The sequence below is a fragment of the Brachycentrus maculatus genome, unplaced genomic scaffold, assembly GCF_059751285.1.
Source record: "Brachycentrus maculatus isolate JH-2025_06_01 unplaced genomic scaffold, ASM5975128v1 h1tg000189l, whole genome shotgun sequence".
Lineage (NCBI taxonomy): Eukaryota > Metazoa > Arthropoda > Insecta > Trichoptera > Brachycentridae > Brachycentrus > Brachycentrus maculatus.
The window spans coordinates 452,935-473,636 of record NW_028280940.1 but is presented as its reverse complement, the minus strand read 5'-3'; the positions used below and the strand labels follow the sequence as shown (position 1 = coordinate 473,636).

The following is a 20,702-nucleotide window of genomic DNA, read 5'->3' as shown; positions in this document are numbered from 1 at the left end:
CGGAAGTCTTTTGTTTTATTCTGAGCGACGCATGCGGCATCTGGTGGTAGAACTGTTTTATGTAGGTACTTTTTGTAAGTACTTAATAAAATGTATAGGTAGGTACCTAGGTATTTTATTACATCTCCCCCCTTGGGGATGAAAATTCATAGTAAAATTTTCACTCGTCCTCCGGATCATCTTCTTGTAGTGAAGGGACTGGTATAAGTTTAGTGATATGATAAAGTTTTTTTTTTTCCTCCTATCTTTTTTCCTTCTTTTTTTTCTTTCTTTTTTTCTTTCTTGTTTTTTTTCTTTCTTTCTTTTTTTTTCTTTTTTTCCGTTCTTTTTTTTTCTTTCTTTTTTTTGTATTTTTTTTTTCTTCTTAACCCTTTTAAAGTAGACACAGTTTTTCTCAATCCATTTGTTTTTTTCTTTTGAATTCCTTCATTTTTATTCAGATCTCTTAAAGTATCTTCTAATATAACCAAATGTACAACTTTTAATTGTTCATCTGCATTTTTATTCGATTCTAAAACTGGGTTCCGGCTTATACAATCTACTTCTAAATTTTTCTTTCCTGGAGTATATTTTATTTCATCTTTCGTAGAAGTTTTTTCTACTTTATTTTTATTTTCATTTTTCAAGCACTGTTTCTGTGTTATTTGTATGTCTTCATTTTTACCCATACTCTTAATTTTTTTATGTTAAATCATTTTTTCAAGATGTCGATTAGTCGAGGCGATAATCGCACACACAGAATTGAAAAATCAATGTGTGTCCATTGTAGACATACTTTTGTATCTTATATAATAATTACGTATATTGAAATTCTAAACATTTTCTAAACGTGGAAAAAAAATGTCATCAGCAAAACCATCTAATTGAAGCTTAATGGACGTAATTATACTGAAAAATCATTTTTAAAAGCAATAAACTTAAGCACAATATGTCCTTTCAATATTTAGTATAATTTTTAATTACTCGTTCTAGAGTTAAGTTAACCCATCCACAAAAACATCTACCGTTGAAAAGCTTAAAATTACTAGACTCTACTTAGTCCGAAAATGCAAAAAAAAACCTACTACAAAAAAATGTCCCTTACTGTGTTTTAAATTTGGACAGCCGTATTGTATGTAATGTATAAAATGTAGTAATTAAAAAAATAATATATATATATATATATATATATATATATATATATATATATATATATATATATATATATATATATATATATATATATATATATATATATATATATATATATATATATGCATATATCAACTCCATTGGTGTGATCATTACTGATTCATTTCAGTATTACATATTACATACATATTATTATATAATGTTGGATATTACAATACATAATAATTATATTATTACTGTAATTAATTTAATGTCTACGCAAAAAATATTCCACGCTGAGTGTATTTTATTATTATAATTTTTCTATTATTCTACAATATATTAATATATAAATTCATTAATGAATACTAAGATTTTCCTATAAATAAAACAACAAATAAAGAAACTAATAATGTTATTGTGTCTTATCCTGAGTTAGAAGCTGCTGTAGGATGAACGATTATTCATCTATGAAAATTTTATGAAATGTATTGCTCTTCAAGTATCAGTTAATATTAAAAAGAAAAAAGGCGTTAATAAAACTTCTATTAAAGATTTCTGATAATTTCATTACTTTATATTATGGGCAGCTTGGCATTAATTAACAAAATGCTCGAAACATAATTTGACGAAAATATTAATTTCATTAAAATATGTGAAAACTGAAATTAAAATTATTTGCTTTATTAATAGTGATTTTAATAACCTTGTTTTATTTTTGGTCAGTCACCATATTTTGTCTTGGTAACCCCTAATTAACCCTACAAACTCATTATGGTTATGATGATAGTAAAGATAATTGTTGTGAGCAAAGTCTTTGCTTGGTTGTTAAATACTAAAATATTAAATTTAAACAAGGATTATATTAGATTTTATAACAATACTGCGGTTAAACCATGTCAGGTGTCGGAGCCCAAATTAAGGTTAGGTTACGTCGTAAAATAATATCATTAAATAGTTAATGTTAACGTCTAAGATTCATTCATTCTTTTTCTACCATACACATATTTACATTTACATAAGGTGTCTCAACCGAGACGGAGCGAAGGTCTGAAAATTCACACCTTCGGGTTTACGACCTGGTATTGGCTGACTGAAGTGATCACTTTATGCAATTTGTAACGTTTTCTGTCCATTGTTGCACATCTTTATTGCCTCAGTTTTCGAAAGTTGTACGAGTATATATGCAGTATTGTAACAATTGCATTCGTATATCAGCTGGATTGGACAGATGTGGTTGCCATCTGTTGAGAACTAGTAACAAATAGCTTTCCCTCTCTGATCGTAAATGAGAATCTTTTGAATTTATTTTCACTTTTTAGGAGACGTCCGAAAAATTATTTCAACTAACGTACTTCTAGTATGATTTTAATTGATTATTCAGGTTCTATTTTATTTGATTGCACTGAACATTAGATTCCATACATGAGGGAGATATTATAAAACGCAACATGTTTTTTTTGTCAAAACACGTGCACATTTTAAGTCTAAGACGGGAATTCTATTAGGCTATTGACAACATGCATGCTATCATTCATATTAAAATTTTCAAACTTGATGAAACTATCGTAGCAGATGTTTACCGCCAGAAATAAGAGAAATTGAAAGAGAGACCCACTAGCATAGATCACAATCAAAAGCAATCTATGTATATCTAACACGATCAAACTTAATCACCTAAAAATTATTACGAGTTAAATTGAATCGTTCTGAGTCACCTTTCTTCTTTACTTTCGGGGTCACTGGAACATTTCATTAGCAATGAAACTTATAGAATTCAAAATAAATATTTACATCACAGAATTCACGACATTAATTCTATTTTTATCAACTTTATAAAATAAAGTTAATGAAAATATAATATAAAAACAAAGTTGTTTTATTTTATAAAGTTCAAAACATGTGCCACAAAGTATCTGAAAAAACATTCTAGAAAATATATTTTTATACCCTTATTTTTAGAAACGGGATTTAATCTTGTGAAGGAATAATGTATAAACGATTTTTTTTCAATGTGCACAATATGTCTGTAAAAGGTGAATGTTTTTGAAGAGATTTTTTCTACTACTACTACCATCACGCCGTTTCCCCGAAGAGATAGGCAGAGAGGATGCAACGCCACACTCTTCTATCCTGACATGCACTCCTCGCTTCCTTCACGTCCTTACATTCCTTACACCTAGTCATACATTCCTTCCGATTACGCAGACTTTTGACACCGCCAGATTTTAGGTTCTGATTGATCTGATCGTGCCAAGTCTTTTTCGGCCGTCCTCGTTTTGTTCTCTCGCTCACATCTCTCCACATGCTTATACCACCTTAAAAAGAACTCTATTCAATTATTCCTAGTTCAGCTTTACATTTTTTTCGAATATCTTCGTTTATAATTCTGTCATACAATGATTTTCCACACATTCTCCCATTCGTGAGGGAGCGTAATACAACGACGTTCACTCTGCTTTCATCGTTCCTTTGCCATATCACTACCAGTACCAGCACTCCGTTGTGTACCGCCAGTTTGGCTTCCATGGGCATATTTTTATATACACCATTTATTCTCTTCTCTCTTTTTTTCTTACTTTTGATATTCAATATTTTAAAAATATATAATCTCCTACTTAAATAAAACTTCAAATCGCTTTCCGGAACGTATTTCATGGAAATGTCAGACCACGTTGTACAACGTGAAACATCGTAATAATCGGTTTCAATGTCTTTTGTGTTAATGTGAGCCAACGTATAATGAACAGGCTTTTTAAAAAATAATATTGTAAATATTGAAATTAAAAACACACCGATGGTATATATTTGTCAAACAAAAATATTTTTGTATGTTACTATCACTTATACTCGAATAATAATGTATGCGGTTTAATATTTAAAATAGGCACTCGCAATAATGACATAAACGGTTAAGTTTATTTTGATTTAATTATATATATATGTATTATGTGGATTCGATATGAAACACTAAACATTAATCACATACTTATATGTATTATGTAGATTCGATATAATCTGAAAAATTTGTAAAACTAGTTCAATTTTCTTACATACATGTACTCGAAAATTAAATCCTTTACTAGATTATCCCGATTTATTAGCATACGTACATCTGAATTTTCCATCACGCCTTACTACACCCTTATTCACTGTAAAAAATTCAACCCTAACGTTGAAATAAAATAAACACTTAAAAAATACTTTGACAAGCCAATTATCATTTAAAATCACACGCGGTTTTTCGGTGTGTGAACATCTGCAATGCACTACTTGTCCTCACACCATTAAATTTACCGACATCTGCGATTCAGTATTTACATGAACTTTTACATATAATAACTTATGCATATAATAACTAAAATATGCACGGTATCTCATAAGAGTCACCGTGCATATTTTAGTTTGCACATAATTCTTTACTATCGTGATAAGAATCTTTCCATTCCTCGGAACGATGACATGAGTGAGGCAGACTACGCTCGTAGGCGCAAATCATGCGTTAGAAGTAAGAACGAGGTTAGTTTTCGTCATACAAAAAATAATGCATGTTTGAATTTATTTTGGAATAAAATAGATATATCGGCCTAAAACAGATATTGGTTTATAACATTATCGGTATAAAACAGATATTAGTAAATTTAATTGTGCGAGGAGAAGCAGTGTACATATTTCACACTTATGCAAATACTGAGAAACCGCATATGTCCCTAACAAAAACCCTCTTTCCATCAGGAAACATTAGTTTGCGCAAACCCAGATACCAGAGTCAGTCAGGAGAGCGACGATGTTACGTGGGTAATCTCTAATATTGAATTATTATTATTATTGTTTGTGTTAAAATAATTCTCTAAACCAGTTTTTATCCAAATGGCAAAACATTTTCGCAAAATAAGTGACAAATGAATTACTTGACATTTCTGAATCCTATTTAACCCTGAAACGTCAGACTGGTGTAAAATTTACAATTCAATGTACCTACTCAATGTTTTTATACCGATATCGGATTTAATATTATAAATATTACATAACTTTAATTATCAAAAGGAAGAAAAATGTTTCTCTCGCATAGAAAGAAAATATTTCTCTTCCCTTTCACTTTCCATAAAGTGGTAGTGTCCATCAAGTAGCTCCTTTACTTCCGCATGTTTAAAAAAATATGTATATGCATTGTTACATTTATATATATATATATATATATATATATATATATATATATATATATATATATATATATATATATATATATATATATATATATATATATATATATATATATATATATATATATATATATATATATATATATATATATATATATATATATATATATATATATATATATATATATATATATCAATGAACCTAGAATGCTGGACTGATCACCCAGCCTTCGTATAATTTGCGCTCAAGTTAACACAGCGTCGTTACGATGCGATGCCGTATGCACCATCGGGTACGGATAAAAATCATCACATCGCAACAATAGAGTAGGTATATTATGTATTGTAAATACATATAATGTGTAAGACTAAGCCAATTTATGTAAAAAGACATATGTTTGTGATTTGAGTAATAATTTTATCATTTAAACCACAAAGACAGATCACATGATATATCAATTATGACTTACTAGAAAGTACTTTTAAAAAATCTAAAATTTATCAAAGCTTAGAATTTGTCTACAATCTAGATATACAACAGTAGATGATATTCGGAACTCATCTAGCATTAACCTATGTATATTATCTTCATAGGTTGAATGTCTATAAATTCGATATAAACAATAAATTTATGACATGTTGTTATTACCATAAGTTTATCACATAATTCATACAAAATGAAAAATGCTTGTTTGTTGAACCCAAAATAATATGCGTATGATATTTTTTAAAGGACATTTAATTACGTTGTATCGAGTTGTATAGGTTTTTTTTAGTCTTGTATATGATATCATACATAGATAAAAATCTGAACGGTAAGATTATATCTAACAAATGTATTAATTGTAAAAATACAATCGAATTTCTCATTTATATTACGTATGCAAGATATGTTTGAACTATAGTCACAGTCTAATTACTTATAAGTTTATTAGACTTTCAGGTTGATAATGATTGAATTCAAGGGTAGGCATTTAACTTCCTAAAACTATTCGTACTAAAATATATATTTTTAAATGTACCTAATACTCTAAAGTTAAAACAATATATGAAAAATAGTAAATTGTAATGGAAATAAAATAAGTAGCTATGGCATTAAAGTTATAAATTGCTTTCGTTTAACCCCTATCCGCACCCAATGGTGCATAGGGCACTGCATGGTAGTGCCTCATGTACCATTGCGTAGGGCACTACGATACAGTGTTATCTTAATCGTTAATTGCACGAAGGGGAGGCGATGAGCCATGTGCTTTTTTTACCCGTCCAGGGTGATATTAAATAAATATGAGAGTGAAAAACACCAATATTTGTATTGATCCCCCTGGGAATCGAAACCGGAACCTCCAGCACGATAGCCAAGCGCGCTGACCACTACACTACGAAGGTTATACATAGTCCAGGAGAATTAAGAATCATTCAGTTTTGATGTTTGGCATTAATATGCTTAAGGTCCTAGAGGTGTCACCTTCGTAAATGTTTCCTCTGATGGCATCCAAGGGACACATTTAAGGTGGCTCCCACATCTCAAATGTGTCCTGTCTATGGTTATGTTTTATTTTCCTTAAAAATGCTTAGAGACAAAAGTCAAAAGATAAGTACACACAACACCCATTGTATTTGCAAAATTGCATTTATTTCTACTTACATTGTTCATTGAAAAAAATACTGGAAAACTACAGAAATTGTGACAAAATGATCTGGAAATCTGATCTATATTTACCTACAAACCTACAAAATGAGACATCTTTCTTATCATTTTTAATTAATGTCTTACTTAGTAAATACCACTATTACTTAAAATCTACGGTGTTTGAAAATGATGCGGAATGCATCAAAACACGTGTCACAGTAAATTTTAAGAAATAATGGTATTTACTAAGTAAAACATTAATTGAAAATGGATAGATTTTACCACAAAGTGACTACCGAATCAATTAATGAAAATATTCTTATAGTTAGAAAAGTACATAGTCACAATACATTTTACTTATCAATATCATGAAATAAGTTCTGTTCAAGCCAATATTTCTTGTGTTCTTCTTATCGATAAACATACCGTTCGTAGGTAAAGAGGTTATATACTAATAAATTTTTTACGTTGTGGTACACCTTAAATCTCATTTTTAATGGTACATTTGCTTCTTCTTCTCCGTCTTAATCCTCATTGCTGAGGGTTGTGACCCTAGCAGAAGCAATGACTCTTCTCCAGTTATCCCTTGACTGCGCTGCACGTAGCGCTCCAACCACTGAGGTGCCTGCTGCTGCCTTAATTTGATCGGTCCATCGTGTGGGGATCTTCCTCTCCCTCTCTTTCCCTCCAGGCTACCGATCACAATTAGTCGTTCCAGGCTCTCCTCGTTGCCACGTGCAACGTGTCCAAAGAACTGGAGAATCCGTCGGGTACAGATATCGGCCAGAGTCAAGCCATCCAAGCGTAGTTCCTGGCGAATGGACTCATTGGTGCGTCTAGCTGTCCATGGAATTCGGAGCATTCGCCTCCAACACCACATTTCGAAGGCATCAATTTTTCTCCTTTCTGCTGCTTTTATAGTCCATGTTTCAGCAGCATAGAGAAAAATGGAGTGGACCAAGCTCCTGACAAGCTTCATCTTGGTGTTGTTACTCATCTTACATTTGCTATGAAGTGTTATTATTATTATATAAGAGAAAAATGGAGTGGACCAAGCTCCTGACAAGCTTCATCTTGGTGTTGTTACTCATCTTACATTTGCTATGAAGTGTTATTAAATGTTGTTAAGATAACACCAATACAACAAATAATAAAAGAAAAAACCTCTCTTCTTATTAGGTAGGTACATCAAACTATTGTATGAATATTTTGATACCCAATATTACGTAAGTGAAAAGTTAGGGAGTTGAACATTACAATGACAATGCATGTTTATTTATATAAATATATGTTTATTAATAAGTAAAACGAAAACTTCGTTTTCAACTACTTTATCTAATGGTTCCCATCCCTGAAGAAAAAAATTCTTTTAACTGGTTGGAAAATTGTAACAAAAATAAAGTTTTCAAAATAAAGTTTCTTGTTTAATTAATTTTTATTGGGTTTGTAAAATAAGACACAATGCATAAGTAAATAAAAAAATATTTTATTATTTTTTTGTTTGTTAAAAAAAAAACATTTTTACTACTTAATACTCTTCAGGAAATCTAATCCAGTTAAAACGCGAAACGCGTAGGTGCAGAGAAAAAAACCTGTTTTTTCTATCTATGTTTTTAAGAACCATTGCCAATGAACTCTAAATATATAGGCAATCCCATATGTTTTATTCCTAAAATATCTGCTACCAGTTCATAAATCTAGTTTTTGAATTTCTGTAATGACATTTTCAACGATGACACCAAGCCACAGCATTAATATCAATTCATTAATGTTGGGAAAGTGTCTATGTATATATTTTTCTCCGATAAAATGTAACGAATAGTCATTTTATAAATATGGTGTATACTTAAAGTGACCATACGCCCCGTTTTGAACTAGACCGTCCCGTTTTTTGTTTATCAGAAAAATATTAAACAACATAATTTTTTCATATTTATTCCTCTTATATTCTTTATCAGTATTCCTTTTCTTTTTATTAAAACATAAAAACTATGAAAAAATACGTGTTTTCTTGAATATAAATACTATTACGTAAAATTTGGTAGATGTTCCGTTTTGAGGACAAAAGTAAATAGTCAATTTATGTATACTTTGCGTATTTTTCAATGTAGTTTAACACACTATGAAAGCCAAAAGTACACGCTTCCTAAAGGAAAAATAAAATAAACTCTTTTATTAAAATAAACTCGTATCTCCACTTTTGGCTGCGACCGAATATGTACCGAGTACTGATCACAGATAACGTGTTTTTTCAACAAAAAGAATCGTGCGGGTAAAACAGATTTGCGATTGATTTGATATTCCGCTAATTTGAAGATAGACTAAAGTTATATTCTTCTTATTCAAACCCTCATGCGCACCCGATAGTGAATAGAGCACTGCATCATATAAATGCAGTGTTATCTTGATCGTTGACATTAGAAGGAAGAGTGATAAGCCCACCGCTCGCTTCAGGTACGAGTCCAGGGTAATATTGAAAAAATATTAGAGTGAAAAATCACTTAAGTATATTTATTTTATCCTCCTCCTCATTTACAAATTTCAAAAGGTGCAATACAATAAAAACTGTAAAGATTGATTGGCCTTTTAGATCATTTTATGACGTTAATTCTCGAAATACACTGCCTTGTATTTTCCTCAACCAAAGATTTAAAAAACAAGATAAATGAAATGAATTACAAGCTAAATGAATTAGAAAAATAACTAAGCCATATTTTAAGATGTGCGTTAAGTTAAGTTGTTAAGTTGTTGTTAAGTGGTGCGAAATTTTATTTCCGTATATATATATATATATATATATATATATATATATATATATATATATATTTATATATATATATATATATATATATATATATATATATATATATATATATATATATATATATATATATATATATATATATATATATATATATATATATATATATATATATATATATATATATATATATATATATATATATATATATATATATATATATATATATATATATATATATATATATATATATATATATATATATATATATATATATATATATATATACATACCTTCTAATTGAAAACCTAAAAAATATTTATATTTGGCATTTAATTGGCTTGTTTTCCTTAAAGTAGTGAAACAACTGAGATTTTATTATTATAGCTATTATATTTTATTTTAATTATTATGATTTTTTAAAATTGAAGTAGATACTTAAACGACGGCTTAAGAAAAAATATTATATTGTAAAAAAAAAATTATAATAAAAAAAAAAATACATAGAATTGTGATGAAAACACTCCCGACGCCAATTAGGCGGCCATCTTATAATATTATTTAAACTTTCTATAAAATCCATCGTCCAGAAATAATCAAGATAGCCAATTTCTAGGAGTAATATTTTCGAAATTTTGCCTGTGTACAATTTTTCTGTAGTAAAGACAATTATTAATCCTTTACCATTTGAAAAAAATATATAAAATTACGGAGTTGTTTTGAAATCGTCGTGTAATTTTGTGTAAATATATTAGTTTTAATTATTTTTATTTACAGTAATTCTGAAAAAAGCTCCTAAATAAATAGCTTTTTTTTTGTATATATGCTATATTTCATGTATGTGATGCATTGTGAATTATTTTTCCTTCAATGGATTAGTGAAACAAAGTACCTAACTTTTAGTTAGGTACCAAGGTACTTTATTAAATTTTATGTGATAATTTGACCGTAACGTGTTTTAACAAATTATTGCTATATTGAAGGAGGTCAAACTTCTTGGGTAGGTAAGTACTCGTACCTGCTCTGATTTCTGGGGGAAGAATCGCCAGATTCTGGTTTTTCCAAGGTTTTTTTTACGTATACACATTCTTACGTTTGATTTTTTTATTATATGCGGAAATCTAACCCTCCGCAACACGTAACCATAATCGACCTCGTATTCCACTGCGCCACGCCCGTTGTCCTTAGCTGATTATTATATTATTTAATACGTGTGATCTCGTGTATACATATATTATACTTTGTTTTGTCTGTACAATTAAAGTTTACACATAACATTTCTTAGTAGGTAGGTAAGTGATGTAAGTAAGCGATGTTTTTTTATTAATAATAAAAAACATTTTATTTATTCCAATAGAATTAATGTATACATAAATATAAGGTATAGGTATCATGTGGTGTTTTTTACTGTAATTGTTGGCAGTAAACACTAGAGCTTTTATTTATACATACCTCGCGTTAGGGAATGAAACACGCTGCTAGATAAATCCTAACAAATTTTATTACTTAGTATCGACTTGAAAGTGCCCGGACGCACACACCCTGTATTATTTAATCGTTGTCTGTTATCTGGAGGAAAAATCCTTATAAAACAGCCTCAGGTTCAACAACAAAAATCGCCAACACAGACGGGTATGTAAGGAACCATATTATAATGTACAGGATTAGAAACCTGTTTTTGGCGTTGTTTTAAAAAATATATTTATATTCAAGCTTGTTATTAATACTAAGTAATATATCTGTGCCTAAATCTAATTAATAACAAAACGATATTAATATTATAGGGATATATGTATATTTTTATTATTGACGTTTCATTTTATATTATGTACTTATATTTATTTCCCAAGAACCAAATGAAATAAATTAATGTCATCGCTATTTGGGTACCTTTATAATAATAGAAAAAAAACGTATGATTAATTTCTAATCATTTGTAAAATTAAATGAATAAATCTTACATAGGATATTTATTGATTCTATAAAAGTGAGTCTTATTTAAAATGAAGGCAAGCACTATTCATATAAACAATATCTAACACCTTGTTTATTCATTTAACATTCACTTATTGAATATCCATTTTTAAACTCGATATTTAATTTATATTGTAGATAACATTTATTAATAATCTCAATCGTGTTGATGCACTCAACATACATATCATAAGGTGTTTGATAATGATGTTGAGTGCATCGAAATACGTGTCATAATATTGTTAATAATTAGTGGTAGTAACCAAGTCAATGTTTAATTTTACAAGTAGAAATATCGGAATTTTACACTACTTTGTTCGCAAAGTATTTTAATGTTATGTTTTATTTTAACCGATTCTAATATAAGATTTCTCGTGTTATGTGCAAATATATCAGACTTTTGAAATCATACTATGTAGTTATATTTCAAATTTGATAAACTTTGGATCATAGTTGTGTTGTGAAGCGCATGGGCCATCTAATTTTTCTATTAATAAATCGACGATACACCATAGCTGTAAGAATGTATACTTTTGGTTTCATAAAAGTTATAGTTAATAACTCAAACTCAGTCGTTAAAATGAAGGCGGGCAAAATGTAATCTACCTAATATCGCTTTTATTTCCGACATTAGTTTTTTCGAACTCTCGGCCGTGTGAACTATTGTTGAGCCTTAGGATCATTCATAGCTGTGTGAAATAACTTTAAAGAAACACATAAATTACCTCTTAGGATTGAAGTTTTGAATCCACCATTCTAGTCGTATATACATGGCGTATGTTATACTGTATACCTGTGTCCTAGTATGAAACTACATGAATAAAATGCAATAGATCTAAAAATTAATCCACTGCGGCCGGCGGTGATTATTTTATTGGACGTAATTATAGTCTCTCATTTGCTTATTTCATCCATTGCATTAATTAAATAACAAGATCAAAGAATTTGAACCCATGAATTTCCTGAAAACAAATTAAATAGCCCTTCACTAACGACGTACCCATACCACTATTTTTAAGCTATTATTTCTAAATATTTTATTACGACACTAATAGACTAATGCCAAGATCAGGGAAATATGCGAGATCGAAGATGTCGTTAGGTGGGGAAGGCAACGAAGAAGACAATGGATGCGCATGTGAGGAGAATGGAACCATCCAGACTCCCCCACATCGCACTGTACGGCCAACCCTATGGTAGACGACTCCCGGGCAGACCACCAAGAGATGGGCCGATAGCTGAGAATCGACGTCGCAGGAGGCTAATCCCTCTTAAAAACAGGCCGCAAGGCTTATAATAATAATAATAAGAAGAAGAAGAAGACTAATAGACTGATATTACTATTTAATGTAGGTAGATACCTCATTTCAAACAATAATTTGCATACAAAATTAATGTGATTATTGACAGAAAAATATCGAAGTACACATTAAGGATCGCATAATATATGTACATATATGTGTACGTAATAACATATCAAATTAAACATATTTATACTTTTGTACGTTTAAAGCAACTATATAAGTAAGTACATATCTAGTAATCCATGAATGGAAAAAATTAATATTATTTTTTGACATCTCATCAAAGATGAAGAAGAATATGGAAGTCTGGGCATTTACGGGGCTTACGACCGTCATAGGCTGGTTTTACAATGCTTTACTGAGTGATCACTTTACACACGTGTAACATTCACCAATTCTACCCATTATTGACAACCACACTACTCAAATTCTTGGAAGTTCTATATATATGAACCAATTTAGAAACCTTGTTCATGAATCACTAAAACTTCACTAGAGACATCTATTGGTGAGATGTAAAGAAGCTTTTTATTAAGCAGAAACTCTTATATTAGTATGTGAGATCCGAATCCCGGATTATAATCACACACATGAGAAACGCCAGAAAATACCATTTTCATTTTTATTATTAAGCTTATAATTTGACCAGATAATTTATTTACTTCGGATCTCACATACTAATATAAGAGTTTCTGCTTAATAAAAAGCTTCTTTACATCTCACCAATAGATGTCTCTAGTGAAGTTTTAGTGATTCATGAACAAGGTTTCTAAATTGGTTCATATATATAGAACTTCCAAGAATTTGAGTAGTGTGGTTGTCAATAATGGGTAGAATTGGTGAATGTTACACGTGTGTAAAGTGATCACTCAGTAAAGCATTGTAAAACCAGCCTATGACGGTCGTAAGCCCCGTAAATGCCCAGACTTCCATATTCTTCTTCATCTTTGATGAGATGTCAAAAAATAATATGAAAATAACTCCTGTAATTGGAGATAATCCAGATTTTGTGAACAAGTATTTGGACACACTCAAAATGTTGAAAAAATTAATCATGTATAACGGTATTCATTTTTTTATTTTTTACATTCGATAGGAATTTCGTTGGCGGCAATGTTTTTATAACTCTTTCAACCTGAATTATTGTTTCAGTGTATTTAATGTAATAAAACAACTGCCATATAGTTTCTGCGCTTTAAAAAAATAACAAAAAGGTGAAAAAAGCTATGCAGCTGTTGTTTTATTAAATAAATATTTGATTTGCCCTAGCTCTCCTTTACCGATCACATTTTCAGTTTAGTGGTTAGCACGTTTCACTACCATACAAGATATCCCGGACGTATTTCCAGGGGGTTAAATAACCCCAGACTGGTACTTGAAGAGCAGCATTTTGCCTTCATATAATCGATATGGTACAGTGCTCTATGCAACATTTAATATATTATCCTTGTCTGTAGAGATAAGGGTTAGAAATTTCTTAAATTGCATATATTCTAACTGACAGGAACGTTTCACACTTTCAATGCAAATTTCAGTGCTGCCATCCATTTTTTAACCTGAGACTTTTATTTTTATGAATATGACATTCGTTCCGAATTATTTCCACATAGTAGCAAACCCATTTCTTAATTACTCAAACACCAAATTTTTCATGTATTAACAGCATTTTAAATTTATTAATTTTTTTACACAAATACTAAATTTAACCCTACAGCTGAATCAAATATTAATATCTACATAAAATAGATTGCAGCTTACGAAAATGGAAATCCTCGGATTATCCATAAGATGATTTCGATCTAATGACACGTTCGACACAAAATTAATCACGTAACTAGTAGTTTTAACACTACGTATTTTAAAAAATCTTACTAAATATATATTTTCAGTTTTCCTTAAAAGTTTGTCCTCGTACGAAATTACATTTTGCATTTAACAGAAAATAACACTTGAAATCAAATATTTGATTATATCGCAATAATGTTATATTTGCTTTACTTAAAAGAATAATCACAAAGTTCTATATAACGACAGGGTCATAAAAAGAACAAAAAACCCCGTCACTTCCGAGAACTCTTCGGTTGCGTTGAAACATTCTTGGTCCATCAAAAGAAATACTCATGTGTTATATTATTATTATTACTTTGTTATATTATTTGTCAGAAAAATTAGTAAACATTGTTATAGATATATGTAAATAACAATTAAGATAACACTGCGTCAGTACAATGCGGTGCCCTATGCACCATTGGGTGCGGATAGGGGTCTAGAAGAAGTAGAGAAAAGAAGTATTGAAAATGAAAAAACCGTTTCTCAAGCCTTGCCTGGGGAGGTCATATATTACACATACACCTAAGAAATGAAAAAAAAATCGTTGAAAACAAATCATGCAACTAGATTTTTACAATAAAAAACAGTACCTTATGCGGTTGAAGGTAAAGCAAATACTTTATTGTTCTTCATAGGTTTCATAACACTAAAAAATAACCCAACCTTTCAGCAATAAAACTACGTGATATACATACATAAATATGAATTAGAGTTTAATTTCAAAGAACTACAGGCTACATTCAAATTGTTTTTGTGCAATCCATAACGATAATTATGTTCATGATGTCCTCAACATGCCCTCACCTTTTATTAGTTTCTGTAAGTTACAATTATAAAAAGATAATCTTTAAATCTTAAAAAAAATATATATCCAAAATTATGTTTTTCCCCGCTGACGGGTAAGATAGATGTCATTATAAAATGTATAGAATGTGAAGGTTAAATAATTACTTAAAGTTAACGGAATCTAACCGTATAGAAAATTATATAAAAAAATATCCCGTTATCTGTAAATCATTAATCATTGATCTATCGTCGTATCGAGATATATTAGTTATGTAAAAACTATACTTGTTTCAACAGTTACCAGTAACATAACATCGGTCAGCATAATACAAAAACATGGTCACAAGGCCCACATTTTTATAAGATATGGTAAAAAAGAAAAATGTAAACCGCTATGGCGGTTATAAATTGGCGCTATATAAATTATCCAAATATTATTATTACTGAATAGGTTTGCGGTGAAATTTACGTCTTTATATAAGTATGAATATCAAGAAAAAAAAGTACTATATTTTCAATCACTAAAAAAACAGCTTTGTTTTGTGATAACTAATGAATATTTGAACATCGTCGTACAAAACGTTTCAAATTAGTCGTTCTCATTTTCAATATGTATTTAAATGAGAATGATTGAGATGATTACAATTGAAAGTGTGAATATTGGAATATGACGAAAATTACAAAACGGGTAATTTGACTCACCTCTTCTAAGATTTTTTAAAATTGGTTTAGTATTAAATTGGCTTTAATTGCAAGAACTCGTTTTGAAGAATCGTTTGATACCTATTTTGCCAAAGGCGATCCTACCTTTATTAATTTACTACTAACTTACCGTTTATTTTTTGCATTCGATATCAAAAATACCACTTGTTTTTTCTTCATACATATTCAAGTTTAAAAAAAACAATGTAAATCCGGGTAGTAAAATAATCAAGCCAAAACTGTGTAATATCAAAAATGTCTAATATATTTATAAACAACTTTTAAAATATTTTTTTCAACATTTTTTATTAAATTCTTTTCATCAAATCCACGTGAAAAGATTAATGATCGATTTTTTAACTTTAAAAATAGTAGATGAATACGTACTCTTGTTGTGATAATTATTATTCGTTTGATTTCCATCACTTCACAATAGTTCTTTATAGTGCCCTGTGTCAAATTCTAACAATGATTATACACATTAATTTTTTTCCACACCCTTGCACATGTATTATAAAGAAAACACCGAAAAAAATATTAGAATTTGACAATTTTCGGAAGAGATACAGTTTTTTTTTCAGGACAAGAGTTAATGACACAAAAAAAGATTGCTTTGGCATTTTTAAGTATATATAATATGAGTAAAAAACAATAGCACTCGAACGGTTAATAAATAACTCGACACTGGCGATAACACCCAAGATGGGTGAAAAGCCATCAAAAAGAAGAAGAAGAAGAAGAACGGTTAATAATAAGTATCAACCATAATGGATAATCTTGTATTATTATTTTTTTTAAATATGGACGTGATTGAAAATTGTATTATTCATTTCAATATTATATTGTTATAAACATGTATATTATAATATTTGTAATGTAAATACCAAATAAGTATATATTTTAAATAAGATTTTAATTACATTAATTTATTTTTATTTTGTCATTCAAGTGCTGAAGAACTCTCATTAGCTGTTTGAAGTGAATCATTTTATATGCTGTGTAACATTACTCATTATTTATAGGATTGAATATCCAAATAAAGTCTTTTAAATCTAATACAAATTTATACTTCAATGCTAAATCCAGTAGGGTTTTGGTTTTTGAATACATAGATTTGGTCATACGTAAATACATGAAATATTATAATAGTTAATACTTCAATATGAATTTAAGTATAGATCAGTTTTTTGAGAACATACAGATACGTACGAATATTATGCTTTAACGATAATACAATTTTATTTTTTACGTGTTTTGATTCCTTATGGCAAGCTATCTTCAATTTATTTAAGCACGTTTTACCCTCAATGAATTATTAAAAACGAAAAATATATGTTAAATATTTGTCTTAATCAAACACACAAAATATAACATTATTTTTTGTACAAACATATTTTTTCAGGTCAGTCGCAGTACTGCAAATCCTAAGGACGGTCGGGTGAATAAAATCATCAGACAAAAACAAATCAATCTCCAAGTCGTCCATAAAGGAATTTGGAAACTATGGCCATCGTAAGTTCGTTCTTGGAGTCTTATCACGACTTGATGGATAACGCGAGTGACCCACGCGTCAATGGCTGGCTGATGATGAGCTCTCCTATACCTACACTCGCCATTTGCTTGTGCTATGCATATTTTTCAAAGGTAAAAACTTATTTACTTATAAAGTTTACCGTTTTGTGATTAATAGGTAAAGTCGAAATTAAAAACTATAGCTTAATAATCCAGAAGAAGGGATTTGTTATAAAAACATCAAATAATATAAATAAAATTAAAACGTTAAAGGTAAAACAATAAAAGATATTCCAAGATTAAATAAAATAATGGTGAATTTTTCATAACTTGTTTCTCTTCTGACTAACTTAATGATTTTTTTTGGTAATTAATTTTAATTATGAACGATTGATAAAAATTTCTAAGCTTCCACGTGCTCTCTACGTATATTTTAGCTGTATCTTTTTCAAAAATAATATTTTTTCTTTTGACTCTTATCCTTAGCGTTTGTGAAAAAAAATCTACCCTAGAGCCGACTAGTTTAGACTCTAAACTATACACCCTGAATTATTTGGATTTATTTGTTACAGGGACTAAAACCAACCATTCTGTATCATATTACGTGCAGAAAGATTAAACAGATAATTAAAAAATGGAAATACCATCAAAGAGCCATGACAATGATATTCCATGTGCCCTCTTTCATTCAGTAGCTAGAAGGCTTGTTAAGGCGGGTACCCACTTGCGTGCGAACACAAACCGCACCGCACAACTGTAACTGCATTGTGCTGTAGCGATCTGATCGATCTGTTTCGACAGAGAACGTTCAGCGAACGTAAATTTGAAGTTGAAGCGGTCGGTTCGTGTTCGCTCCTAAGCGAGTATGTATTACTCGCTGTCACATGATAATAGCAGTGGCAAAGAGTGATTAATATCCATAGTATACCCATTCTATAAATTGATACACACGCCTGTAAAATTAATAAAGGTTTTAAACCTGGGTTTTTTTAATGGTGATTAATAAGGTGTTCACAAAATTGTATTTATTAGTGTTAGATGTCGTTCATATAAATTTTCTGATGACAGGTATATATGTGCACGCCATTCGGGCCATAGTTAAGGCAAGGACCATTTATCGCTGTGTGAAATGACGATACTCAATGCTTTTAAAATGATTCGAGTCGTGTTTCAATGCAAAATTTTAACCCTTTGGCAGGAAAATGTACTTTAACTGTCAATTGTCAAGCCATTATTTTATTTCCAGGTTTTGGGTCCTAAGCTGATGGAAAATAGAAAACCGTTTCAATTAAAACGTGTTCTCATAGTATATAATTTTATTCAAGTAATTTTTAGTACGTGGCTCTTCAATGAAGTAAGTTGACAAAAAATTTAATTCATTATTTTTGTTACTTCTACTTTTAAGCTATATAAATCATATACCAATGATATATTGACCACGTATGATACATTATTTCATAAGAATAAGAAAGGTTAATTGATTCCTAGAATAAAGAATTAGAGTTACAATTGTAAAATTTCTGCTATCGTAAATTCGTCATACTTGAAGGAAAAGCATCAATGACCATGTTTTTTTTAATGGACATGTTTTTTTTATGTAATTTTGTACTTAATAATAATTTCTTTTCAATTGCATTATTTTTAATTTGATTTAAATATATCTGCCTTCTCAATTGTTTAAAAATAATTCACAAATATTTTCTATAACTTTCATGTATTTTCAGGCAGTAATGTCAGGTTGGGGTGGCCATTACAGTTTTAAATGCCAACCAGTCGATTACTCTCAAGATCCATTGGCATTGAGGGTAAGTCAATTTTTTTTTAATAGAGGTTGTATTCGTTTTTAGCATTTAAAAAGTTACCTGCTAATTAAAATATGGACAGATTTCAAGTCCACGTTCTTTGTTTATTTATAGGAATGTTATTTCGTTATCTGAAGGCATTAATTCCTCGTTTTGTGTGAATTTTAAGGAAAAATTCTTTCAAAATTTGCACTGATGTAATATATCACGAGTTAATAGTATTTTAACATGATTTATATTATAACGATGCTGCAATGACTGAATCTCGTTAACACAAAACACTTTTTTAGTAAACTAAAAAATATTTCATCCCGCTTTGGATGTTTCCAAATCCTTGTTTGCAAATCTGGATTTCTCCACTATTTATATTTTAATATCTCAACAAAGATGAAGAAGAATATGGAAGTCTGGGTATTTACGAGACTTACGACGTGAAGGTATTGTTGATTAATGTAGCTGAAAGCCGCAATCCATCTTACCCTCGGTTTGACAGCTCGTTCAACTAACCAGCGTTTTCGGTGTATCCGCTGGTCAGATTACAAACTAAGTTACTAAAATAACTCATAATTATCAAATACAGGGCTAGAGTTTTTTAATCCATTTAAGGCGCAATTTGCGCATGTAAATAAGGTGATGAATATGTGTAAATCGAACCTACATACAGGTATACGAGATATATAATATAGAATATAATTATAAATAAATCGCAATAGAAAAGAAATGAGGAAATAATTCTGAGCTTAATGTTTTTTATGGTAAACAATAAAAACGTTTTGCAAATGCCAGTAGGATTGAGTTACGAGAGCTAAATTATTTGAATAATTTAATTATCTATTTTTCCTGTTTGTAGATGGCACGCGGCTGTTGGTGGTACTATATGTCCAAATTCTCCGAATTTTTTGACACGGTGAGATTTTTATGTTTTTTAGATTTATACGGTAAGGGACTTTGATATGCATCGCTTCCTTGTTTTCTAACAAAAACATATACATTTATTCAAAGATTGACTCATTTCTGGGGTTTTTGTTAATGTGCATACTTTTTCTGGAGGTTTTGTCGGTATGGACCTCACGTCAGGGCTCGACATCGGTATTACCCCAGCTGTTTTTAATAATTGTTTTGCAAGAG

General features: G+C 29.8%; 1 protein-coding gene across 1 annotated transcript in view; it reads left to right on the top strand.

The window, feature by feature from the left end:
• LOC148307800 (very long chain fatty acid elongase AAEL008004-like) overlaps nt 1-20,702 on the top strand; it is a 49,056-nt gene that overhangs the window by 15,572 nt on the left and 12,782 nt on the right. The window contains exons 2-5 of the mRNA XM_088262784.1: nt 17,663-17,904; nt 19,019-19,126; nt 19,497-19,577; nt 20,425-20,481. Coding sequence (XP_088118910.1) covers nt 17,764-17,904; nt 19,019-19,126; nt 19,497-19,577; nt 20,425-20,481 — 387 coding nt within the window. The 5' untranslated portion in view covers nt 17,663-17,763. The remainder of the gene's footprint in view (nt 1-17,662; nt 17,905-19,018; nt 19,127-19,496; nt 19,578-20,424; nt 20,482-20,702) is intronic.